Source organism: Pristiophorus japonicus, chromosome 18 (assembly GCF_044704955.1).
Source record: "Pristiophorus japonicus isolate sPriJap1 chromosome 18, sPriJap1.hap1, whole genome shotgun sequence".
NCBI lineage: Eukaryota > Metazoa > Chordata > Chondrichthyes > Pristiophoridae > Pristiophorus > Pristiophorus japonicus.
In genome coordinates this window covers 106188094-106214769 of record NC_091994.1, presented here as the reverse complement: position 1 = coordinate 106214769, position 26676 = coordinate 106188094, and the positions used below count along the sequence as shown (strand labels likewise).

The 26676-nt window shown below is 47.1% G+C and overlaps 1 protein-coding gene across 1 annotated transcript in view; it reads right to left on the bottom strand.

The window, feature by feature from the left end:
* The window catches only part of noc2l (NOC2-like nucleolar associated transcriptional repressor), a 233678-nt gene that overhangs the window by 25792 nt on the left and 181210 nt on the right, over positions 1–26676 (bottom strand). The window contains exons 16-17 of the mRNA XM_070860484.1: positions 18832–18945; positions 11942–12077 (exon numbers count right to left, since the gene is read on the bottom strand). Of these exons, the coding sequence (XP_070716585.1) occupies positions 11942–12077; positions 18832–18945 (250 nt within the window). The remainder of the gene's footprint in view (positions 1–11941; positions 12078–18831; positions 18946–26676) is intronic.

Sequence of the window (26676 nt, the reverse complement as noted above, 5' to 3'; positions counted from 1 at the left end):
GGGGGGAGATAGGGAGGGAGGGAGGGGGAGATAGGGAGGGAGGGAGGGGGAGAGATAGGGAGGGAGGGAGGGGGAGATAGGGAGGGAGGGAGGGGGAGATAGGGAGGGAGGGAGGGGGAGATAGGGAGGGAGGGGGAGATAGGGAGGGAGGGAGAGATATGGAGGGAGGGAGAGATATGGAGGGGAGGGGGAGATATGGAGGGAGGGGGGAGATATGGAGGGAGGGGGGAGATAGGGAAGGAGGGAGAGATATGGAGGGAGGGAGGGGGAGATATGGAGGGAGGGAGGGGGAGATATGGAGGGAGGGAGGGGGAGATATGGAGGGAGGGAGGGGGAGATATGGAGGGAGGGAGGGGGAGATATGGAGGAGGGAGGGGGAGATATGGAGGGAGGGAGGGGGAGATATGGAGGGAGGGAGGGGGAGATATGGAGGGAGGGAGGGGGAGATATGGAGGGAGGGAGGGGGAGATATGGAGGGAGGGAGCGGGAGATAGGGAGGGAGGGAGATAGGGAGAGATATGGAGGGGAGGGGGAGATATGGAGGGAGGGGGGAGATATGGAGGGAGGGGGGAGATATGGAGGGAGGAGATATGGAGGGAGGGAGAGATATGGAGGGAGGGAGGGAGAGATAGGGAGGGAGGGGAGGGGGAGATATGGTGGGAGGGAGGGAGGGAGGGAGCGGGAGATAGGGAGGGAGGGGAGGGGGAGATAGGGAGGGAGGGGAGGGGGAGATATGGAGGGAGGGAGGGATAGGGAGGGAGGATAGGGAGGGAGACTGAGGCACAGCAGCGTCCCTGTGCACGGCCACTCGAAACTCTGGGGGTCCCACCCCGGCCACTCACCGGCTTTTAAATGAAAAATCTGAATTGGCCGCGCAACCCATTAAAAGGGGCCCCGCGCACCCCCCAAAAATTAAAGTGGCCATTGATCACAGAGCGACAAGTTTACATAGGAAACTCCCATTATAAATGTGGACATAGGAATATATTGTTGGCAGGAAATATGCACAGGCGCACAGCCTTTTGCATATTAACAGACATGCACACATGCACAGGAGGCTGTCCCAATGCACATTGTCGCACAACGAGCTACACGGCCTTCACTGTCAATAGGTGCTGGAACTTCTCCAGATTTGTACCAACAGATTGGGCCACTGCAGCACGAAAGCCAATTAATGAAAAAAAAACTTAAATTCTCCGGGCTTTGTCCATTTTGAACTATAATGGATCCTCCCTCCCACGCGGTTTGGTAAAGCGCCGAGGTCAATCAGAACAAAGCGCCCCAGCATTGCGGTGATCTCGGAGGTTGGGCGAAGCTCTCGGCTGGACTGCTGCCCGGGTCACTCTGAGGTTTACTCTGCGGGTCACGCCTCGGTATGTCCTGGACGGTTTTAACATTTGCATTTCGCAACAGGGGGACTATTTTATCTCAATATCCAAGTCCTGCAGCCCACCTGTTCTTCATTCCCCCGTGTGGGTGTATAGTCACACCAACTGGGGAGGGTTTCGGAGAGAAGGTCCGTGGGGGCAGGCTCCTTTGTAAATACCCGACATAACGTATTGTCAGAGATGAACAAATATGCACAGGGACTCCCGCTAAGCCTCAAACTTTTAATCTGCACAAGTGTGAGAGGCTTAAACGAACACAGAATCTCACACAAACAGCAATTCGCACCATCCAGCTGTTACTTGCATTGAAAGAGTTGCAATGTTTCAGAACCTTTAGCAATCTAATGAGTATTCAAGGCTAAATGCGCGTCAATTAGAGTAATAGAGATAATGTGGGGTTATCTTTTTTGAACAAAAGGAGAGGGGAGAATGACAAGAGAGGGGCATTATCAATGTTTTTCAAAATTATACCAATAACCAACGCATTATATGCTTTTGTAAAATATTAACTGTACTTGAATCGTGTGAGAATGTTTATCAACTTGCTTTCTTTCCCCGAAAAAGCTGGAATTATAAATTAGTAAAACGACACGCACTGCAAATGAAATTTCCGTGCTTCTTTCATTGTTATTAGCCCAGCCACACACAGCAGTGCCGACTATCTGAAGAGCACACATCTAATTGTTTTCAGAGCAATGCTGGAAGTGCTCAGAGGGGTAATGCTGCTCCCAATTAGCGGGGGTTCTGGACAGAGGTGATTAGCCGCATCTGCCCGAGCACAGCTTCAAACAGGATGGATGAGTAATTGGTGAACTGAGAGAGAGAGAGAAAAACATTTCCACTTACGGTAACTATGACAACTGTTTGATCACCTAACCACCTGCAGGAGCCCAATGGAGGCCCGAGTCTGAAAGCATTACGCATCACAGAGACATGGAAACAAAACCATTAACCAGAGTGCGGCAGGAATAGGGTTTAGGGCAGTAAGATCACACAGAGGCAACTGTTTCGCATTATAAGGCCCACAGGGATCCCCAGTCTGCAAAGACCGAGACTTTCTACGAGGTAGAAACCATCTCCGAAGCCGAGCAGGCATGGACAGAGAGTGCCTGTACGTGTTAGCAAGCTCTTAACAAAAATCAATAACAGATGGGAGAGGCACATGTATTGATCGAGGCCTGTGGCCTGCACTTGACCTGCCTGAACAGAGATTCCCGAAGGGTTAAAGTCTGTAGCCGCACAATAGCCTTCTATACGGACCTCCATGCAACAAATTTACACATGCTAGCCTTCCAGAAACCCAAATTTTCCCTCCTGCCTCCTCATCTGAAATCTTAACACACCCCATCTGGGGACACCAACTTCCAATGGGTTTTATTAAGTCCCAGCGCAGCTGAGAAAATAAAATGTTATTCCGGCAATTTGGCTCACGGCCGTCGCTAAAGCCATCATAACCCAAGGTATTCTCCCCACCTCATGCACCCCTCCCACTCCACACCGCCGCCAACCCCTGCCCCACCAGCCGCCCCCCCCGACCCACATCACCAGCCCCCGCCACGCCCCACCCCCTAACCCCACCCCTGCCCCACATCACCCGCCCCCACCCCACATCACCAGCCCCCCATCCCACACCGCCCCCCAGCCCCCCCCCACCAGCCCCACCCCCAAACCCACCCTCCTAATTTAATCTTCATCTCTACGAAGATTTGCAGCAACACTTTCAAGGTACTCGAAAAATTGAGAAACAGTGCGCGAAAATACGATCAACGATTAGTGCACAAGGATGAAGGTCTGAAAATGCTTCTAAATAAGAATCCAACTAAAACATTCCTGGATCCTTTGAGAAAATACACTGCCGCCCTCGATGACAGCGCAAAACTAAACATTTGTTCTAAATGCAAATACATTTACCAGCGAAATCCAAAACCGATCAGTTAACCTGTGTCATTTCACAACCATTAAACGTCATTTAAAAAAAAAACTAGATAAAAGGATTTCAGGGAGCGGCGACTACCGCAGTATATAATACAAGCACAGCCAAGTCCTTTTGTAACCCGGCCCAGGATTAACCAAATGAATCAATCATTATGCAAACAGCCATAAAATGGAGTTAATCCTCTTAATCCTCCTTTTAAAAATTTGTTGCCACTGCTACAAACCTCGTTCTTATCTTTCTTTACCCCTGTACACTGCCCACTTTCCTTTTCTGTCTTCAGCTTGCAATGCTTTTGTACAAAGTCCCTAAATAAGTCACTTAGGCTGCACTGACATGAGAAGCATAGCAATGCTGCAGAGCCGTTTGGCTACACTTATAAAGGAAGACTTGCAATTATGTGTCATATTTTCACAGCCTCAGGACATCTCAAAGCGCTTTACAGCCAATGAAGTATCTTTTGAAATGTAGTCACTGTTGTAATGTGGGAAACGCGGCAGCCAATTAGCGCACAGCAAGCTCCCACAAACAATGACCAGATAATCTGATTTAGTGATGTTGGTTGAAGGGTAAATATTGGCCCCAGGACACCGTGGTAACTCCCCCTGCTCTCCTTTGAAATAGTGCCGCGGGATCTTTTACGTCCACCTGAGAGCAGACGGTGCCTCGGTTTAACGTCTCATCCGAAAGACGGCACCTCCGACAGTGCAGTGCTCCCTCAGCACTGCACTGGCGAGTCAGCACTAGATCTTGTGCTCAAGTCTCTGGAGTGGGACTTGAACACAGAAAAATGAGGTGTGATCTTATTGAAACGTATAAGATTCTGAGGGGACTGGACAAGGTGGATGCAGAGAGGATATTTCCACTCATAGAGGAAACTAAAACTAAGGGACATAGTCTCAGAATAAGGGGCCGCCCATTTAAAACTGAGATGAGGAGAAATTTCTTTTTGGGAGAGAAACCGCCCAGTGAAAGTGTCCCCCTTAGTTTTTTTCAATGGTACCGTCCAAATCTCAAAATGCCCACCGGGAGCAAACGGCCGAGAGAATCGCCAGGGCGTAAATTTGGCCTCAACGGAAGCCCGTCCAGTTCGCCGTGGGAACCGCCCTGTGAAAGCTGCAAAGAAAGGCAAGTTAAAGGTTCTTTATTTTTTTTTAAATTGTAAAACGGGAATAGCTTTGAAACTGTCTTGGGAATGTTTTTTCACTTTTATTTTTAGTGACATTTTTTTTTAAAGCTTCCCCCCCCCTTCCCTAGGCCCAACCGCAGCCTCGGACTAAATTAAAAAAAAATGTTAAGAATCCTCCGTTTCACTTAGTTTCCCCTTTAACTGCCGAGAATATTGGTGCAAATCCATTTTCTCGCAGGGCGATTATTTTTAACTTAATTATAGAAATTTTCGCCAGCGTTACTTGCAAAACATTAGCGGTTTTTCTGGGCGGGCAACTGGGCGTTGAGGGGCTCTCGGGAAAGTCTAGCCCCTGGAGTGCTGCGTACAGTTTTGGTCGTCTTATTTAAGGAGGGATATACTTACATTGGAGGCAGTTCAGAGAAGGTTCACTAAGTTGATTCCGGAGATGAAGGGGTTGTCTTATGAAGATAGGTTGAGCAGGTTGGGCCTATACTCATTGGAGTTTAGAAGAATGTGAGGGGATCTTATTGAAACGTATAAGATTCTGAGGGGGCTTGACAGGGTAGATGCAGAGAGGATGTTCCCCCTCGTGGAGGAATCTAGAACTAGGGGGCATAGTTTTAGAATAAGGTGTCACCCATTTAAAATGGAAATGAGGAGGGTCTTTGGAATTCTCTGCCCCAGAGAGCTGCGGAGGCTGGGTCACTGAATATATTTAAGGTGGAGAATGACAGATTTTTGAGCGATAAAGGAGTCAAGGGTTATGGGGAGCGGACAGGGAAGTGAAGCTGAGGCCAAGATCAGATCAGCCATGATCTTATTGAATGGTGGAGCAGGCTCGAGGGGCCGAATGGCCGACTCTTGCTCCTATTTCTGATGTAAACTTGTAATGTAATACAGCTGTGAAATCTGAATTTGGCTGCCAGATTGAATCTGCTTGTTTAAAAAAGTCTAATCATTTGTGCTCTATTGCAAGTCTACAATTTATAAGTTTTTGATATTTCAAATAACAGTGTCGATATTTGATGTCTCCAAGATAAGAGGAGACTAATTAATGTCCTGTTTCTGACTGCTCCATTTTTGATCGGGTCCCGGGAGAGGCGTGAGTTCGGGGCCCAGGGACAGCATGGGCCAGCCCCGCCCACACTGCGATATGTGTGTGCGCACTAGGTCCGTGCAGCAGAGCTGGTCTCCAGCCGTTTTGGGTAATCCTTTCCACTGGACCAAGACCGAGTTCGGTCAAGCCCGTGTGGTGGCTGGTGTGCAATGGCCACCACACGTTAAAAAAATCCACGCACAGGCATCTTCCACCCTTCAACATGTAGTTCAGGCCCTAGAATGTCAGGTCCTTCATTGAAACACCTGTGAAGTCATCGCTTTTTGGTGTGGAAGCAGGTCATCCTCAATAGGAGGGACTGCCTAATACTAGACTATACAATTTATTAAGAAGGGTCAAAGGTGATCACATGGTTCAAGCTGCCTGAACCACATATTACTTCACTGGCTCCCAACCCAATCCACTTTTTAAAAATGTGTTGCGTTTTATACAAAAGTTCCAACCAGATTGTTGCAGTCACTGTGAATTATGTCCTTGCGCTAAAAAGGAATGAGTCAATGCTTTGTGTCACAGCAGAGCACCCAGTTGTTGCCTGGTCTCCCAGTCTCGGTTCTTGGGTCAATCAGAAGATACAGACATTTAAAATTCTGACGGGGTTAGACAGGTTAGATGCAGGAAGAATGTTCCCAATGTTGGGGAAGTCCAGAACCAGAGGTCACAGTCTAAGGATAAGGGGTAAGCCATTTAGGACCGAGATGCGGAGGAACTTCTTCACCCAGAGAGTGGTGAACCTGTGGAATTCTCTACCACAGGAAGTTGTTGAGGCCAATTCACTAAATATATTCAAAAAGGAGTTAGATGAGGTCCTTACTACTAGGGGGATCAAGGGGTATGGTGAGAAAGCAGGAATGGGGTACTGAAGTTGCATGTTCAGCCATGAACTCATTGAATGACGGTGCAGGCTAGAAGGGCCGAATGGCCTACTCCTGCACCTATTTTCTATGTTTCTATGTTTCTACAATGTTCCCTTCAAGCAGTGCGGTCGTGCAGCGCTCTCTCTCTCCTCTCTCTCTTCTCTCTCTCTTCTCTCTCTCGGCCCCACACAGCTGGTGAGCCGCCTTTTAAATTGAAAGAAAGGTGCGCTTGGCGAATTTTGAACAGGCCGCGCGGCCGAAAATAAAATAACATAAGAAATAGGAGCAGGAGTAGGCCATACAGCCCCTCGAGCCTGCTCCGCCATTTAATACGATCATGGCTGATCCGATCATGGACTCAGGTCCACTTCCTTGCCCAGTCCCCATAACCCCTTATCGGTTAAGAAACTGTCTATCTCTGTCTTAAATTTATTCAATGTCTCGGCTTCCACAGCTCTCTGAGGCAGCAAATTCCACAGATTTACAACCCTCAGAGAAGAAATTCCTCCTCATCTCAGTTTTAAATGGGTGGCCCCTTATTCTAAGATCATGCCCTCTAGTTCTAGTCTCCCCTATCAGTGGAAACATCCTCTCTGCATCCACCTTGTCAAGCCCCTTCATAATCTTATATGTTTCATAGAAACATAGAAACATAGAAACATAGATCACCTCTCATTCTTCAGAATTCCAATGAGTAGAGGCCCAACCTACTCAACCTTTCCTCATAAGTCAACTCCCTCATCCCCAGAATCAACCGAGTGAACCTTCTCTGAACTGCCTCCAAAGCAAGTATATCCTTTCGTAAATATGGAAATCAAAACTGTACGCAGGGAACATTGGCTACAGCCCCACTGTTTTCAGCACTACTGCTCTGGAGACACACCTTACAATGTCAAAGGGGCACCTTTATAAGGAGGGAGATCCGACGCAGTGAGTTTAAAATAAAAACTGTGTAAATAAAACATTTTTGGCGTTTTAGCTTTTGTTCAGTAGAAAAAAAAAAGAGTAGCAGGAATCAAAAGCACACTCCTAGACTTGCCTTCCCTTTCAATTAATTATCCCGGACACTTTTTCCGGCAATCAATTGGGGATTAATTCTTGATGAGCCTGCTGCGAAAATGCCACAATCCTTAGCTGCCTTATTTCAGTGTGACCAGACGTCAAGGGATCACATAGCTCCTCGAGCTGTGGCCTCACTAAGCAGAGACTCCAATTACTACTGAAACGGCACTCGTTTGAAACAGACACTAGGGGAGGTCACGTTAGGGCGGAGATCTAATGTGTGGGGTCAAATAGCATGACCTGAACCCTTTCGCACCCATCCTAATTGGAACAGTCTATTGTAATTGGCCATTCTCTTTAAAAAAAAATCCGCCGCTGATTGCCAGTACTTGCCGCATCGCCCACTCCAACAGCACAGTGCACATCTGCACTCCTGACCTATTCCTCATCGCAAAAGCTTGAACTGGCAAATGGATTGGTAAAATATACACAAGCGCTCGTTGAAGCATCAGGACACCCCACCCACCACTCCCCAATAAAATCACTTCAGCTAAATTCCCCAGGCCAAATGACCGCCGCGCTAATCTCCTCCAACTCCCGTTGCTAAGGGCAGCTCGCTTACTATGGCAACAAGAGGAGGACAAATGCTCCTGTTCACCGCGCCTCTTGGCGCTGCTGAGCTGATGTGGGCGTGCACGGGCAGTCGGCGGCAGTAATTGCGGCCGGTGTAAATGTGTGGTGTGTGCCGCGTGTAATTCAGGAGACGCGGAGCTGAGTGCCGTGCCCCGACGATCATCGTACAATCAGCTCTCCTGCGCAGGCTTGTTATTCACTGGCTTGTAATCAGCCCGGCACTTGAGAGCGCTGGGCAATTGACAGTAGAGTGCAGCAGGCACTTTAATAGCACAGCCTGTAGGTACATCCCACCACAATCAAAGCTCCGCCACCACAATCCAAACGTCTCTGGCCACGGTTTTGTTCAGTCAATATACATTAGGAATATCACTTTTTTAAAATCATATTGTCAAACAGAACTTAAAACTTCAAGCAAAAACCTTCTGCTGGACTGCAATACAGCTCATTGAGGAGCAAAGCAAGTGTGTCGAAGGGTAAATGGTGGGCATTTACCAGCGCCGAGTCAGTACAAGAATTGAGTTACAAAGCACCAGATACAAAAGAGAAGATGGGGAGTCGGGGAAACCACACGACAGACATGGCTGCACTCTCTTAAAGGAACCGTGTCCCAACGACGCCACCTCAATTCCCAAATCCGGAGATTGAATGTATGGCAGACAACCAATTGTTCGCGTATTTACACACAAGGACCAAAGGCAACTAACTTAAACCACGGGACCTCTCAGCAGCCAGGAAGATTCACTGGAGAGGCTATTAGTGCAAAATAAAACCCGCCGAACCTCACACCTTTCAGAGTCTGCATTCACCAGCGCTGATCACGCTGCATAACTCAGTGGGCAATGACTTGACGGGCCGACAATGTTCCTTCTCATTTTCGTTTCCCCAACGGGGGCCATTAACTTTGCCGCGAGGCCACGATATAATGTGGAGAGATGTGACGTTACCCACTTTGGTCGGAAACATAGAAAAGCAGAGTATTTTTAAAAAGGGTGAGAGATTGGGAAATGTTGGTGTTCAGAGGGACCTGGGTGTCCTTGTACACCAATCACTGAAAATTAACATGCAGGTACAGCAAGCAATTAAGAAAGCAAATGGTATGTTGGCCTTTATTATGAGAAAATTTGAGTATAAGAGTAAAGACGTCTTACTGCAATTATATAGGGCCCTGGTGAGACCACACCTAGAGTATTGTGTACAGTTTTGGTCTCCTTAGCTAAGGAAGGATATACTACCATTGAGGGAGTGCAACAAAGGTTCACCAGACTGATTCCTGGGATGGGGTGAGATTGTCCTACGAGGAGAGATTGAGGAGACTAGGCCTATATTCTCTAGAGTTTAGAAGAATGAGAGGTGATCACATTGAAACGTACAAAATTATTATAGGGCTTGACAGGGTAGATGCAGGGAGGATGTTTCCCCCGGGCTGGAGAGTCTAGAACCAGGGGTCACAGTCTCAGGATAAGGGGTCGGCCATTTAGGACCGAGATGAAGAGAAACTTTTTTACTCAGTAAGTGGTGAATCTTTGGAATTCTCTGCCCCAGAGGGCTGTGGAGGCTCAGCCGTTGAGTGTATTCAAGACAGAGATCGATAGATTTCTGGATATTAAGGGACTCAAGGGCAATGGGGAGAGTGCAGGAAAGTGGAGTTGGGGCCGAATGGCCTACTTCTGCTGCTAATTCTTACGCTCTTATGCACGTGCAGCATCTCTTCCAGCGGCAGCGCTGGTGAGCAGCCTGCGCGGGACTTGCAGTTGGAGCGCTGCCGCACACCTGAGGGGGAACATTGCTTGCCGGCCTATCCAATGCAATGGAACCCACAAAGCGGCTGTAGGGGTGCAATGTGCTTTGATGTTGACAGAGGCTTGCCGCTTTACCAGCTAGTAACAGAAAGCAATACTCTGCATTAGCTCAACCATAAGGCCTTGAGATTTTGGGGAAACCAGCAAGTGGTCCCTCCAGGATCAGACCACAATTTGCACCTTTTGCCAATGCGAACCAGAAGTTCAAGAGATTAAAAACAGAAAATGCTAGAAATACTCAGCGAGTCGGGCAGCGTCTGCGGAGAGAGAGAGAGAGAGAGAGACAGAGTCAATGTTTCAGGCCAAAGACCTTTCGTCAGAATTGGGGAATGTTCGAGATACAACAGGTTTTTAAGCAAGTCCAGAGGCAGGGAAAGTGGGAGGGGAGGAAAGAAAAGGGAAGGTCTGTGATTGGGTGGAATGGAGAAGAGATGAAATGACAAAAGGGCTGATGGTGCGAGGCAAAAGGAGATGGTAATGGGACAAGTTAAGAAACAAAAGATGGGTCTCGATAGGGTGTAAATGGGAATAGCAGAATCACCAACAGCTGCTGTCCGAACAAATGGGGGCAGAGGTCATGATCGGAAATTGTTGAACTCAGTGTGACCCGAAGACTGTAAAATTCAATTTTAATGCCCAATCGTGGGGCAATTTGTGCTGTGGACCACACCCAAGAGGTAACGGATTGAGACTACCCAAACTCATTCCACTTAATGACCCCTATGTGCAATCCTCGGAGGTAACAGCTGTTTGTCCAAACCATCCAACCGCCATTTGTTATTTTGCTGTTACAGGTGCAGCGTGCCGAATCCGGAACCCTCAGGACCGAGGCCGTTCCGGATTTTGCCTTTTGCCGGACTTTGGAACGTCTCTCTGACGTCACGAACCCGGAAACACCCGAGCCCAGGTTCGGGTATTGCTGGATTTTGGAACGTCGGGTGGGGGGGGTGGGGGGTGGGGGGGTGGGGGGAGGGGTAGGTGCTCGGCGGGTGGGGGTAGGTGCTTGGTGGGTGGGGTCCCGCCGCCGTGGAATTGTTTGGGCAGGGCCCCACTGAAGAGGAGCTGGTCAGGCGGGCCCTGCCACGGAGGTATTCGGGCGGGCAGGCAAGGAGCCCGAGGTCGGGTAGAGGCGGCACCTCGAGGTCGGCAGGGTCCGGATTCCGGAACATTTTACGGATTCCGGACGACCCTGCCACCAATCGGTCCGGAGTCCGGATCATTCTGGATCCCGGAACTCCGGATTTTGGACGCTGCACCTGTACCTTGTTACACCACACAGACTGATGAATAGGCAAATAGGTCTATAATCTCTCCCAACAGCAAACAATGCTTTCTGTTACCAATACTTGCCCAGGGCTTTCTAGAAGGAGAACGGTGAGACCAAGCAGAGAGTTGGAGAACACCATTACTGGTTTTTATACAGTAGCTGCTCATTTAAATGCCCTTGGGACAACAAATGCCAGCAGTTTTAAAATAAATCACTGGACAGAATATCCCCTGTGCTCACTGACCTACATTGGCTCCCGGTTAAGCAACGCCTCGATTTCAAAATTCTCATCCTTATTTTCAAATCCCTCCATGACCTCGCCCCTCCCTATCTCTGTAATCTCCTCCAGCCCCACAACCGCCTCCAGAGATATCTGGAGATAAGCAAGGGCCCCAAAGCTCTGGAACTCCCTGCCTAAACCTCGCCACCTCTCTTTCCTCCTTCAAGACGCCCCTCAAACCTACCTCTTTGGCCAAGCTTTTGGTCACCTGTGTTAATTTCTACTTGAGCCGGCGTCAAATTTTTAAAATTTCATAACACTCCTGCGAAGCGCTTTGGGACGTTTCACTATGTTAAAGGCGCTATCTAAATACAGGTTGTTGTTAACATGCTCGGGTTTTGTACCCGTTGATGTATAACCAAAACCACTCGACATCGATACCAGTGCGGCAGTATATATATATATATGATAGTGTCAACAGTTCCAAAGCCTCAGACTGCAGTTAGTGATTTTTTTTTTGAAAAACACAAAATTTGTGCATCACTCACCCCTTCCCCCACCCTCCCCACCCCCGTAATATTTTCAAAACATACCTTTAGATTTAATACCGCTACTTTCATCATCAGAGCCACTGTCAGACTCAAAGAGATCCCTGAACTCTTTCTTGTCTTTCTCTTTGCTCTCTTGCAACTTCCTGCGTTTGATCTCCGGGAAATTCAGGTCCTCCAGCTGGTGGGGAATAGAGGCAAAGGCATGAAATATAAAATAAGCCTCGACTACAAAGTATGCTTTATGTGCAGTGACTTAAAATGCCGCACCAGAGCAGGACCTCATCAAACACGTCTCCCCTCCCCCCCCCCCAACTCCCTTTGCATAGAGACATCAGCGACTGGTTCTCGAACGCGACAATCCTTTAAGACTCATTGACTACTGGGGCTTCCTTGCTCCATGACCGGACTCGCCCGAACGCGCGGCACGATTATGTCCCACCACAGTGGAAACCCACTAAGGGCAGGAAGAAAATGATTCCCGCAGCAACCCGATCACTCTCTCTCTCTCCGCCACCAAACTGGGCAGAGGCAAACACAAGACACTTAAAAAAATAATAATAATGTGCCACTCAAAATAAATCAGTAATTTGGCAAGTTCTAGGGCGGACAGCATCGGAAATTCAAGGTGTTTCTGCACCAATTTTTTTTTTTTTTTAAACCCACCCCCTTTGGAATACACTGTTTGAAAAGTGAACACTCGAGGATTCCATCGATGGAAGGGGGTTGGAAGGATTCACTAAGCTCAGTTGTACGAGACGGCTAAACCGACAAACTTCTGAAACACTGATACTGCTGGATTAACGGTGCACCTTCAAGCCCACGAGGCTAACTGCACTCGCCTTTCAAACGAAAACGAGATAAAGAGCAAAAGAGGAAAAAGTACTAAAATCGTTGTTACAGTTCTACCATTCGTTTCCTAAAAGCAACGTTGACAGTTCCGATTTCAGAAAGTGTTTAATAAAACAAGATTGTTCTTCCTAATACAACAGTCCCCCCCCCCCCCAAGGGGGAGGAAGTGGGATTGAGTTACCCCTGCAGAAAGCCATATATATATATATATCCTGACCATAAATACAGCCTTCATCCAGGAACTGAAATTTACAGGAGCCTGGGGTCTTGGGTCTTGATTGTTTTGGTTCTTGACAATGATCTCACTGGAGGTGTGTAGGACCCGTGGAAACTCTTGAAAGTTGTCACGGCACAATATCTACTTTCTCCCACTAGGGGTGAAGCCCATTGGTGGTGCCTTCTGGTAAAGGGAAACCCACTGTGTATCTTAAATACGTCTCATTTAATCAGGCACGTGGATTCTGGCACGGAAACTGAATGACCTTTTTATGGGCCGTTTAGTTTGTCCAAACTGATGCCGTCATGACTCAGGTTTAATGTAGCCTTTGTAAAAATATCCCCCACCCCCGTCCCCACTCCACACACTCCTGAAAGCCTTGGGTGTACAGTTCCATAGGTGCTGATCAGTAATCTTCCCGTTAATTTTTTTAATTTTTGGGCGCGTGGCCCCTTTAAGGGGCTGCACGGGCCATTCAAAATACCGCGCCTGTGCGGTTTCATCGACAGCAAAGGTGGCGAGTCAGCTGCATGGGAGGCCCAGAGCACTGCGCAGCGCGTAGAGGGAACATTACCGGTCACCCTTTAGCGCCTCACCCAATGGCTGTTCTTGGTGAATGAGCCTAGATGGTAAGTATCTGAAAGCTATTGGACCACAGGAGGCGTCGCAGCTAAACCCGACCCCGTCTGTGTTGGCAAGCCACACGTAACGTCCCCTCGATAGCGGTTAGCCGCGAGAAACCCAGGCCATTTCCTCCCACGCCTCGGCCAATTGTAGAGTCCCAATTGTTGGCTCAGCAAGAAATGGAATGGTTTGATCCAGTAGTCATTATGGAGACGTGGTTGCAGACGTTGGGAACTAAATATTCCAGCATACTTGATTTTTTTTTAGAAGAGATAGACAAAATGGAAAAGGTGGGCAGGGTAACCCTGATAATAAACAGTGCGATAAAGCAGAGAGAAAGGATCTTAGCTCGGGAAAACAAGATGTAGAATCACTTTGGGTGAAGCTACGTAATAACAAAGAACAGAAAACACAGGAGTTTATAGACCCCGGAACAGGAGTTGTAGTGTTGGGCACAGTATAAATCAGGACATTAAAGGTGAACGTAACAAGAGTTAAACAGTAATCATGGGGAGATTTAATTTTCTTATAGATTGGGCAAACCAAATTTGCAGTGATAGTCCAGAGGACATGTTCATAAAATGCATTCAAGGTAGTTTTCTAGATCAGTATGTCGAGGAACCAAATAGGGAAACAGGCTATTTTAGATAGAGTATTGTGCAATAAGACAGGATTAATTAATAACCTTGTAGTAAAGGTGCCTCTGGGGAAGAGTGATCATAATGTGATAGTATTTTATATTGAGCTTGGGTATGATTTAGTTAAGTCCGAACCTAGGGGCTTAAATCTGAACAAAGCAAACTACGTAGGTATGAGGGACATAGGTAGATTGGGAAATTAGATTAAGATATATAATGGTAATGGCAAACTTTTAAAGAAATAATTTAAGGAATAAAGACCCGAGAAATATGGTCCAACCGTGGCTAATAAGAGAAGATAAAGATAATATTAAATTAAATGAAAAGGCTTACAAAATTGCCAAAAATAGTAAGCCTGAGGATTGGGAGGATTGATATTTCCGCAAAGACCAAGAAATTGATGGAGAGATAAAAATAGAATGAGAGTAAACTAGCAAGAGATGTAAAAACAGATTGTAAAAGCTTCTATAGGTAAAAAGGGATAGATTAGCCAAAGTAAACATGGGTCCCTCACAGGCAGAGGCAGGAGAAATTATATCAGGGAATATGGAAATGAGAGAGTCATTAATCAGATACTTTATATCCGGATTCTCAGAAGAAGACATAAAAAAACATTTTGGAAATAGTGGGAGACCAAGTGTCCAGTGAGAATGAGGAACTGAAAGAAATTAGTATCAGTAAAGAAAGAGTACCGGAGAAATTAACCGGAGTACCTGACAAATCCTGGCCTATGGTTTTAAAAGAGGTGGCTACAGAGATAGTGGATGCATTGGTTTTGATCTTCTAGAATTCCCTAGATTCTAGAATGGCCCCTGTGGATTGGAAGGTCGTAAATATAACTCCACTGTTCAAGAAAGGAGGGAGAGAGAAAACAGGGAACTGTAGACCAGTTAGTCTGACATCAGTCATAGCGAAAATGCTAGAATTTATTAGGAGGTACGTGCTAACAGGCCATTTAGAAAACCACAATGTGATTGGGCAGAGTCAACATGGATTTATGAATGTGATATTGTGTTTGACAAATCTGTTAAGATGTTTTAAGGCTGTAACTAGTAGGGTAGATAAGGGGGAACCAGTGACCAGTGGATGTGGTGTTTTTGGATTTTCAAAAAGCATTCGATAAGGTGCCACACAACAGGTTATTACTCAAAATTAGGGCTCATGGGATTGAGGGTAATATACTAGCATGGACTGAGGATTGGTGAATGGACAAAAAACAGAGAGTAGGAATAAATGGGTCATATTTGGGTTGGCAGGCTGCAACTAGTGGGATGCCGCAAGGATCGGTGCTTGAGCTCAAGTTATTTACAATCGGTATTAGATGAGGGAACTGAGTGTAATGTATCCAAGTTTGCTGATGATACAAAGCTAGGTGGGAAAGTTGTGAGGGTGACACAAAGCGGTTGCAAAGGTATATAGACAGGTTAAGGGAGTGGGAAGATGGAATATAATGTGGAGAAATGTGAAGTTATCCACTTTGGTCAGAAAAATAGAAGAGCTGAACATTTTTAAAATGGTGAGAGATTGGAAAATGTTGTTCCCTAGTTTTGAAGAATGTGAGGCGATTTAATTGAAACGTATAAAAATCTTAAGGGGCTTGACAGGATAGATCTGGGAGGATGTTTCCCCTGGCTGGGGAGTCTAGACCTAGGCGTCATAGTCTGAGAATAAGAAGTCCGCCATTTAGGACTGAGATTAGAAGAAATTTCTTCACTCAAAGGGTTGTAAATCTTTGAAATTCTCGACCCAGAGGGCTGTGGAGGCTCAGTCTTTGAGTATATTCAAGGCAGAGATCGATAGATTTTTGGATATTAAGAGAATCAAGGGATATGGGGAAAGCGCGGGAAGGTGGAGTTGATATAGAAGATCAGACATGATCTTGTTGAATGGAGAAGCAGGTTCGAGGGGCCGAATGGCCTACTCCTGCTCCTAATTCTCATGTTCACTCTGTATCCAACTTGTGCTGTACCTGTCCCGGGAGTGTTTGAGTGACCATCCTAGGCTCCATGACAAAGCTGCTCATTGTGTAGCTGAGCATGGTGCAGGAGCTAGTTACTGCAATGCAAACGTTTGCAATAACTAACAACAAAAAGCTGGGGGCTGACCAAGAGGCAGCAATGCGAAAGAGATGCTGCATGGCCAAATTAAATATTAAGTTGAAACATTTTAAAAGAATGTGACATAAATCTTGTTAGATTAGATTTGTTGTACAATCCAAAAACATGTACTTTATAGGTCTTAATTTGCGGCCCCTACGGGCGGGCGCGAGGTGCGCGCGCGCGAGTTCTGGGTTTAGACATACGCTAAAACCCAGAACTTGCGATCTATCAAGAATTCTCTCGACACATCGCACGCATCTCCAGGAAAAGGACCTCTGCGGGCGGAGAGTTGGGCTATTTGCCCAACAAATGCCCGTGAAATTCTTACACCTGGGAAAGGCAGGCATAAGGCCCGCTTTCACCAGCATAAAGAGTTTGAAAAACAAAGTATTTTTTCATTCATTTAAACATTAAAATGCCTGTAAAATAAGGTAAGGTTATTTTCAGCCCCTTGAAAATACTTATTTAGTTTTCAAAAAATTCGATTTTTGTTTTAAATGTTTAATTATATTTGTATTTTAATTAATTCTAACTATGTAATGTTTCCTTTTTATTCATTTGTTATGTTAAATGTGTTTTGTATGTGATCCCCATTCATGCTTCTGGGGCTTCTGTATGCACGGTAGCCCCATAACCATGAACAGAGATTCCCTTCTTTGATTGGTTGGGCCGGGCCACGTGATCCTGGGGCGCTTGAGAATCGCCTGCACCCTGGGATATGTGGCCTCGACGCATGCGTGCAGGTAGAAGCCCAGGAGTCTCCGTGGATCCCGAGGCAGAAGGTAAGTTCGTAGACTTTTTGCCGGTCGAAGACATCCACCCGCAGGAAGCCGGCAAGTTCAGGCCCCATCTGACGTAAATTACAGTCTGACCCACCAACCTCCCCACAGTCTGACCCACCGACCCCCCCGACAGTCCGGCCCACCGGCCCCCCGACAGTCCGACTCACCGACAGTCCGGCCCACCGACAGTCCGACCCACCGACAGTCCGGCCCACCGACCCCTCGACAGTCCGGCCCCCCGACAGTCCGGCCCCCCGACCCCCCCCCCGACAGTCCGGCCCACCGACTCCCCCCGACAGTCCGGCCCACCGACTCCCCCCGACAGTCCGGCCCACCGACTCCCCCCGACAGTCCGGCCCACCGACCCCCCGACAGTCCGGCCCACCGACTCCACGACAGTCCGGCCCACCGACCTCCCCCACAGTATGACCCACCGACCCCCCCGTCAGTATGACCCACCGACCCCCCCGTCAGTACGACCCACCGACCCCCCCGTCAGTACGACCCACCGACCCCCCCCGTCAGTATGACCCACCGACCCCCCCCGTCAGTATGACCCACCGACCCCCCCCGTCAGTATGACCCACCGACCCCCCGACAGTCTGACCCACCGACCCCTTCCAGAGTCTGACCCACCGACCCCTTCCAGAGTCTGACCCACCGACCCCTTCCAGAGTCTGACCCACCGACCCCTCGACAGTCTGACCCACCGACCCCTTCCAGAGTCTGACCCACCGACCCCTTCCAGAGTCTGACCCACCGACCCCTCGACAGTCCGACCCCCGACAGTCTGACCCACCGACCCCCCGACCCCTTCCAGAGTCTGACCCATCGACCCCTTCCAGCGTCTGACCCACCGACCCCTCGACAGTCTGACCCACCGACCCCCCGACAGTCTGACAGTCTGACCCACCGACCTCCACCCCGCCACTTACGCCCCGAAATCCTTAACGCGGGAAATCCAGCCCAGTTTTGTTTGGCAGGGCTATAAACAACGTTCGCCCTCAGGCACGTGGCCTCACACCGATGGAAATGTCCAGCGCGGGCCGCTCACCGACCGAGACCCCCAGCGCGGACCGCTCACCGACCGAGAGACCCAGCGCGGGCCGCTCACCGACCGAGACCCCCAGCGCGGGCCGCTCACCGACCGAGACCCCCAGCGCGGACCGCTCACTGATCGAGATGTCCAGCGCGGGCCGCTCACCGACCGAGACCCCCAGCGCGGGCCGCTCACCGACCGAGACCCCCAGCGCAGACCGCTCACTGATCGAGATGTCCAGCGCGGACCGCTCACCGACCGAGACCCCCAGCGCGGACCGCTCACTGATCGAGAGACCCAGCGCGGACTGCTCACCGACCGAGACCCCCAGCGCGGACCGCTCACTGATCAAGATGTCCAGCGCGGACCGCTCACCGACCGAGACCCCCAGCGCGGACCGCTCACTGATCGAGACCCCCAGCGCGGACCGCTCACTGATCGAGAGACCCAGCGCGGGCCGCTCACCGACAGAGACCCCCAGCGCGGACCGCTCACTGATCGAGAGACCCAGCGCGGGCCGCTCACTGATCGAGAGACCCAGCGCGGGCCGCTCACTCGCGCTGCCGCTGGGAGAGACACCGTGTGCGTGCGGTTGTACAGCAAATTAAAAGAGCCCGCGCAGGAGAAAAAAAAAGTGGGAACATTGGCTACAACGGACACGTTTCCTTAAAAATCCCAACGTACCCGCTCCTTGCCCGTGATCTCCAGTGCAATCTCCTTTTCTCTGAGTTTCTTCCAGCTGCAGTAGTACTTGTGTAGAGGTGGACCCTCCTCCTTCACCTCCTTCTCCCATAAAGCCTGGTGCACACACAAAGCCAGCCATTAGAGTAAAGCTAAAACCAACAACGCAATGTTAAGAGAGACCTACTCGTTTGATTCTCATGCAGCTTATAAGTAATCTAAACTACTTTAAATCTCAACAAAATACTTCAACAGTTGTCATTAACCAACGGAGGAAAGAGAAATAGTGTTAAGGTTCCATGGTGTTATTATTCATATTTCAAAGAAAAATAAAGAACTTGATTTATATAGCGCCTTTCATGACCTCAGGGCATCACAAAGCGATTTTCAGCCAATGAAGTATCGTCGAAGCGTAGTCACTGTTGGAATGTAGGGAAAGGTGGCGGTCAATTTGCGCACAGCAAGCTCCCGGAAGCAGCAACGTGCTTAATCATCATTTAATCGGTTTCGGTCGTGCTGGTTGAAAGATATATTGTTGGCCAGGCGAGCTCCCCCTTGAATAGAGCCACGGGAGCTTCCACAGCAACCTGAGAGGGTAGTTAGAGCCTCGGCTTAAAGTCTCAGTTGAAAGACGGCACCTCTGACAGAGCAGCACTCCCTCAGTAATGGATCCCGTGCTCAAGTCTCTGGAGTGGGGCTTGAACGTAGGAGCAACCATTTGAAACAAATACTTAAAATTTTCAACTATTCAGCCGTCAATTTGAGGTCAATTGAACATCACCCAGCCAGTCATTTTTGTGTACTGGCCCACTTTAGACATAGCGTCAATAAAGATTCATAAAAAATAGGAGGAGTAGGCCGTTCGGCCACTCGAGCCTGCTCCGTCATTCAATGAGACCATGGCTGATCTTCTACCTCAACTCCACTTTGCTCACTATCTCCATATCACTTGATCCCCTTAATATCCAAGAAATCTATCGCTCTCTGTTTTGAATATACTCAAAGACTGAGCCTCCACAGCCCTCTGGGGTATAGAATGCCAAAGATTCACCACCCTCTGAGTGAAGAAATTTCTCTTCATCTCAGTCCTAAATGGCCGATGCCTTATTCTGAGACTGTGACCCCTGGTTCTTGGCCAGAGGAAACATCCTCCCTGCATCTACCCAGTCAAGCCCTGTAAGAATTTTGTATGTTTCAATAAGATCACCTCTCTTTCTTCTAAACTCTGGGGAATATCGGCCTAATCTACTCAATTTCTCCTCATAGGACAATCCCTCCATCCCAGGAATCAGTCTGGTGAACCTTTGTTGCACTCCCTCAATGGCAAGTATATCCTTCCTTAGGTAAGAAACATAGAAACTTAGAAATTAGGTGCAGGAGCAGGCCATTCGGCCCTTCGAGCCTGCACCACCATTCAATATGATCATGGCTGATCATTCAACCTCAGTACCCCTTTCCTGCTTTCTCTCCATACCCCTTGATCTCTTTAGCCGCAAGGGCCATATCTAACTCCCTTTTGAATATATCTAATGAACTGGCCTCAACAATTTTCTGCAGTAGAGAATTCCACAGGTTAACCACCCTCTGAGTGAAGAAGTTTTTCCTCATCTCAGTCCTAAATGGCTTACCCCTTATTCTTAGATGGTGACCCCTGGTTCTGGGACTGTCCAGCAACGGGAACATTCTTCCTGCCTCTAACCTGTCCAATCCCGTCAGAATTTTATAAGTTTCTATGAGATCCCCTCTCATTCTTCTAAACTCCAGTGGATACAAGCCCAGTTGATCCGGTCTCTCCTCATATGTCAGTCCCGCCATCCCGGGAGTCAGTCTGATGAACCTTCGCTGTACTCCCTCAATAGCAAGAACATCCTTCCTCAGATTAGGAGACCAAAACTGAACACAATATTCCAGGTGTGGCCTCACCAAGCCTATGTACAACTGCAGTAAGACCTCCCTGCTCCTATACTCAAATCCTCTAGCTATGAAGGCCAACATGCCATTTGCCTTCTTCACCGCCTGCTGTACCTGCATGCCAACTTTCAATGACTGATGTACCATGACACCCAGGTCTTGTTGCACCTCCCCATTTCCTAATCTGCCGCCATTCAGATAATATTCTGCCTTCGTGTTTTTGCCCCCAAAATGGATAACCTCACATTTTTATCCACATTATATTGCATCTGCCATGCATTTGCCCACTCTCCTAACCTGTCCAAGTCACCCTGCAGCCTCTTAGCGTCCTCCTCACAGCTCACACCGCCACCCAGCTTAGTGTCATCTGCAAACTTGGAGCTATTACATTCAATTCCTTCATCTAAATCATCGATGTATATTGTAAATAGCTGGGGTCCCAGCACTGAACCCTGCAGCAACCCACTGGTCACTGCCTGCCATTCTGAAAAGGACCCATTTTTTCTGACTCTCTGCTTCCTGTCTGACAACCAGTTCTCTATCCACGTCAATACATTACCCCCAAATACCATGTGCTTTAACTTTGCAGACTAATCTCTTGTGTGGGACCTTGTCAAAAGCCTTTTGAAAGTCCAAATACACCACATCCACTGGTCCTACCTTGTCCACTCGACTAGTTACATCCTCAAAAAATTTTAGAAGATTTGTCAAGCATGATTTCCATTTCATAAATCCATGCTGACTTGGACCGATCCTGTCCTGCTTTCCAAATGCACTGCTATTTCATCTTTAATAATTGATTCCAACATTTTCCCCACCACCGATGTCAGGCTAATTCCCTGTTTTCTCTCTCCCTCCTTTTTTAAAAAGTGATGTTACATTAGCTACCCTCCAGTCCATAGGAACTGATCCAGAGTCGATAGACTGTTGGAAAATGATCACCAATACATCCACTATTTCTAGGGCCACTTCCTTGCGTATTCTGGGATGCAGCCTATCAGGCCCTGGGGATTTATCGGCCTTCAATCCCATCAATTTCCCTAACACAATTTCCTGACTAATAAGGATTTCCTTCAGTTCCTCCTTTTCGCTAGACTCTTGAACCCCTAGTATTTCCGGAAGGTTATGTGTTTCTTCCTCAGTGAAGACAGATCCAAAATATTTGTTTAATTGGCCTGCCATTTTTTTGTTCCCCATTATAAATTCACCTGATTCTGACTGCAAAGGGCCTACATTGGTCTTCACTAATCTTTTTCTCATCACATATCTATAGAAGCTTTTGCAGTCAGTTTTTATGTTCCCTGCAAGCTTCCTCTCGTACTCTATTTTCCCCCCTCCTAATTAGACCCTTTGTCCTCCTCTGCTGAATTCTAAATTTCTCCAAGTCCTCAGGTTTGCTGCTTTTTCTGGCCAATTTATATACCTCTTCCTTGGATTTAACACTATCCCTAATTTCCCTTGTTAGCCACGGTTGATCTACCTTCCCCGTTTTATTTTTACTCCAGACAGGGATGTACAATTGTTGAAGTTCATCCATGTAATCTATAAATGTCTGCCATTGCCTATCCACCGTCAACCCTTTAAGTATCATTTGCCAGTCTATTCTAGCCAATTCACGTCTCACACCATCGAAGTTACCTTTCCTTAAGTTCAGGACCCTAGTCTCTGAATTAACAGTCACTCTCCATCTTAATAAAGAATTCTACCATATTATGGTCAATCTTCCCCAGGAGGCCTCGCACAACAAGATTGCTAATTAGTCCTCTCTCATTACACAACACCCAGTCTAGGATAGCCAGTTCTCTAGTTGGTTCCTCGACATATTGGTCTAGAAAGCCATCCTTAATACACTCCAGGAAATCCTCCTCCACCGCATTGCCACCAGCTTGGTTAGCCCAATCAATATGTAGATTAAAGTCGCCCATGATAACTGCTGTACCATTATTGCACGCATCCCTAATTTCTTGTTTGATGCCATCCCCAACCTCACTACTACTATTTGATGGTCTGTACACAACTCCCACTAGCGTTTTCTGACCTTTGGTATTCCGCAGCTCTACCCATACAGATTCCACATCATCCAAGCTAATGTCCTTTCTTACTATTGCGTTAATTTCCTCTTTAACTAGCAACGCTACCTCACCTCCTTTTCCTTTCTGTCTATCCTTCCTGAATGTTGAATACCTCTGGATGTTGAGTTCCCAGCCTTGGTCACCCTGGAGCCATGTCTCCGTAATCCCAATTATAGCATAATCGTTAATAGCTGCCTGCGCAGTTAATTCATCCACCTTACTGTGAATACTCCTCGCATTGAGGCACAGAGCCTTCAGGCTTGTCTTTTTAACACTCTTTGTCCCTTTAGAATTGTGCTGCAATGTGGCTCTTTTTGATTTTTGCCTTGGGTTTCTCTGCCCTCCATTTTTACTATTCGCCTTTCTATCTTTTGCTTCTGCCCCCATTCTACTTCCCTCTGTCTCCCTGCATAGGTTCCCATCCCCCTTGCCATGTTAGTTTAAGGAGACCAAAACTGTACACAATACTCCAGGTGTGGTCTCACCAGGGCCCGATATAATTGCAGTTCATTTAATCAATATTTTGGAGCACAGTTGACGCTTGGTCAGCCAATTCATGTGGGGACACAAAGTATTTCATACACAAGCATCTAGAATGTCCAGATGTTTGCTTGCTTTTCGGTGTAATCTTAAATAAATTATGCAAAAAAACATAAGATAAAGCTGCAGCAGCTTGGGGGAAATCCCAGTCCTCGCTCACTGTCCATTCTTTAAGCTCTCAGCCCCGACACCTCTAAGTTAAAACAAACTTGATGATGTAGCAATAAACCTACTCATGTCAAGAGTTGCTTTATTACAAAACAATCATTCCACCAAAATAGAAGTTTTAATAAAAAGACTTCTAAACGCTCTATTTCTACTGGGTCTATTTTCTCCCCGACTCCTAATCGTTGCTCACATTGCAATATCTTTTCATATAAAAGGAAGACTTGCATTTATATAGTGCCTTTCATGATTTATTTTCTTTTGGACACCAAGGGAATCATGTGATTATGGGGATTGGGCAGGGAAGTGGATTTCAGAAGGCCCAATGTGTGAACAAGAGCATAAACCAGTAAAGAAAGACTTGCATTTATATAGCACCTTTCACGACCTTAGGACATTCCAAAGCACTTTACAAACAATGAAGTACTTTTTGAAGTGTTGTAATGTGGGAAACGCGGCAGCCAATTTGCGCACAGCAAGATCCCACAAACAGCAATGTGATAATGACCAGAAAATCTGATTTAGCGATGTTAAGTAAGGGATAAATCTTGGCCCAGGACACCCCCGCTCTTCTTCCAAATAGTGGCCATCGGATCTTTTTACGTCCACCTGAGAGAGCAGATAGGGTCTCGGTTTAACGTCTCATCCGAAAGACAACACCTCCAACAGTGCAGCACTCCCTCAGCACTGCACTGGGAGTGTCTGATGACAAGCTGATGCTAATCAATTCTACCATTGATGCTTAAAAAAATACAAAACGCACAGTTACTCAATACTGCTATTATATGTTGTGTAAAAGAGAGTCTTGAACATCTAGAAATAAACCTTTGAACCATTTAACATATAATGTACTTAGCACTGCATATTTCTTCCATGTCACCATTTATATGTAACAGGATATTCATTGTGTGTTCAGAAGCTCCACTAGTACACAGCTGAAGTCATATCGTGGGTAGATTTACCCACCGACTGGTGAGAAGATAGACACAGCCTGTCCATAAGCACTGCCTCAAATTGAATCCTCAAATTGGAGATGTCCAACGTTCTCGTTACCTGCTTCATTTGTTTAAAAAAATATTCACAGGATGTGGGCGTCGCTAACAAGGCCCAAGGCCGGCATTTATTGCCCATCCCGAATTGCCCTCGAGAAGGTGGTGGTGAGCCGCCTTCTTGAACTGCTGCAGTCTTTGTAGCGGTTTGTTACAACTGCTACAAAGTGACTTGCTAGGCCATTTCAGAGGGCAGTTAAGAGTCACATATAGGCCAGACCGGGTAAGGACAGCAGATTTCCTTCCCTCAAGGACAGTAGCGAACCAGATGGGTTTTTAGTTTCATGGTCACCATTACTCATAGGGATTTATTTAATTAACTGAATTTAAATTCCCCAGCTGCCGTAGTGGGATTTGAACTCATGTCTCTGGATCATTAGTCCAGGCCTCTGGATTACTGGTCCAGTAACATAACCACTGTGCTACCGTTCCCCAATAAGGTGATGGACATCTTCTAAATCCATCTGCTTGCATTTCTTGCACTTTTCCTATAGAACCTTTTAATTGTGGTAGTATTATCGGGTAGACATATACCAGCATTAAGATTGTGCATGTTGAATAACGGGTTTTCTAGATTTTAAGAGCACAGCATTGTCCTTTTTGCTGTGAAGGTCATCTATGTAGAGGTGATGTTGCATCAAGTGTGGCACCTTCCGAAGCTCAAGACGTGTTATCTAGAACTAGGGGACATCGTTTCAGAATAAGGGGTCGCCCATTTAAAATGTAACGAGAAGGAATTTCTTCTCGTAATGGATTGTGAATCTGTGAATTCTCTGCCCCAAAGTGTGGTGGAGGCTGGGTCATTGAATGTATTTAAGGTGGAGCTAGACAGATTTTTGAACCATAAGGGAGTCAAGGATTATGGAGAGCGGGCGGGGAAGTGGAGTTGAGTCCAGGATCAGATCAGCCATGATCTTAGTGAATGGCGGAGCAGGCTCGAGGGGCCGTATGGCCTACTCCTGCTCCTATTTCTTATGTTCTTACGGTTTGACACTAGTGCCAGAGATTGATTGGGTGCGGACTCGAGGGTGTGGACTCGAGGGTACCAGTGGCGATACAGAGAAAGTGGTTTAGTTATTAACGAAGAACCGTCAAGATTTCTAGGCTTGATCACTGTACGGGAATTACCAACTAAGTCACAATTAATTTCATATTCTGCACCATTTTTGTTTTACCATTGCTTGTAGATTTAAGCCTCCCTTCTCAAGTGAGGATTTTTCACAGGATTTAATCTGGAATTATTCTCGAACAAACTGGGGTACTTTGGATAGCACCTAGTTTGGACGGTGCCAAGTTATAAGGGAATAATCATTCACAACAGTGAAATTCAAAACCAGCGCAAGTTCCAGGCTCCAGGCTATTTTGTTCATGCAACGATGATAGCCTAAATGCCTTTATTGTATCCTTCTGTTTACTATCGAGCATTTTGGTGTTAGTGATCATAATTCAGTTAGATTTAGGGTAGTAATGGAAAAGGACAAAGATAGACCAGGAATAAAAGTTCTCAACTGGGGAAAAGCTAATTTTGCTGAGCTGAGATGGGATTTAGTCAAAGTGGACTGGAAACATCTACTTGACTCAGTGTCAGAGCAGTGGGAGGCCTTCAAGGAGGAGATCATGGGGGCTCAGAGCACGTGTGTTCCCTTAAAGAAAAAGGGTGGGACTAACAAATCTAGAGCCCCCTGGATGTCGAGGGGCATACAGAGTAGGATAAAGAAAGGATAGGGAGGCTTATGACAGATACCGAGGGCTCAATACTGCAGAAACCAGAGGGGAGTATAGAAAGTAAAGGGGTAAAATTAAAAAGGAAATTAGGAGAGCAAAGAGAGAGCATGAAAAAATGTTGGCAAGTAAAATCAAGGAAAACCACAGATGTTTTCTAAATACATTCAGAGCAAGAGCGTAACTAAAGAACAGAGTAAGGCCTATTAGAGACCATAAAGGACATGTGAGTGGAGGCGGAAGACGCGGGTATGGTTCTTAATGAATACTTTGCATTGTTATCATAAAAGAGAGGGACGATGCAGACATTGCAATCAGGGAGGTGGAGTGTGAACTATTAGATGAAATAAACATAGAGAGAGAGGAAGTATTAAGGGGCTTAGCAGCTT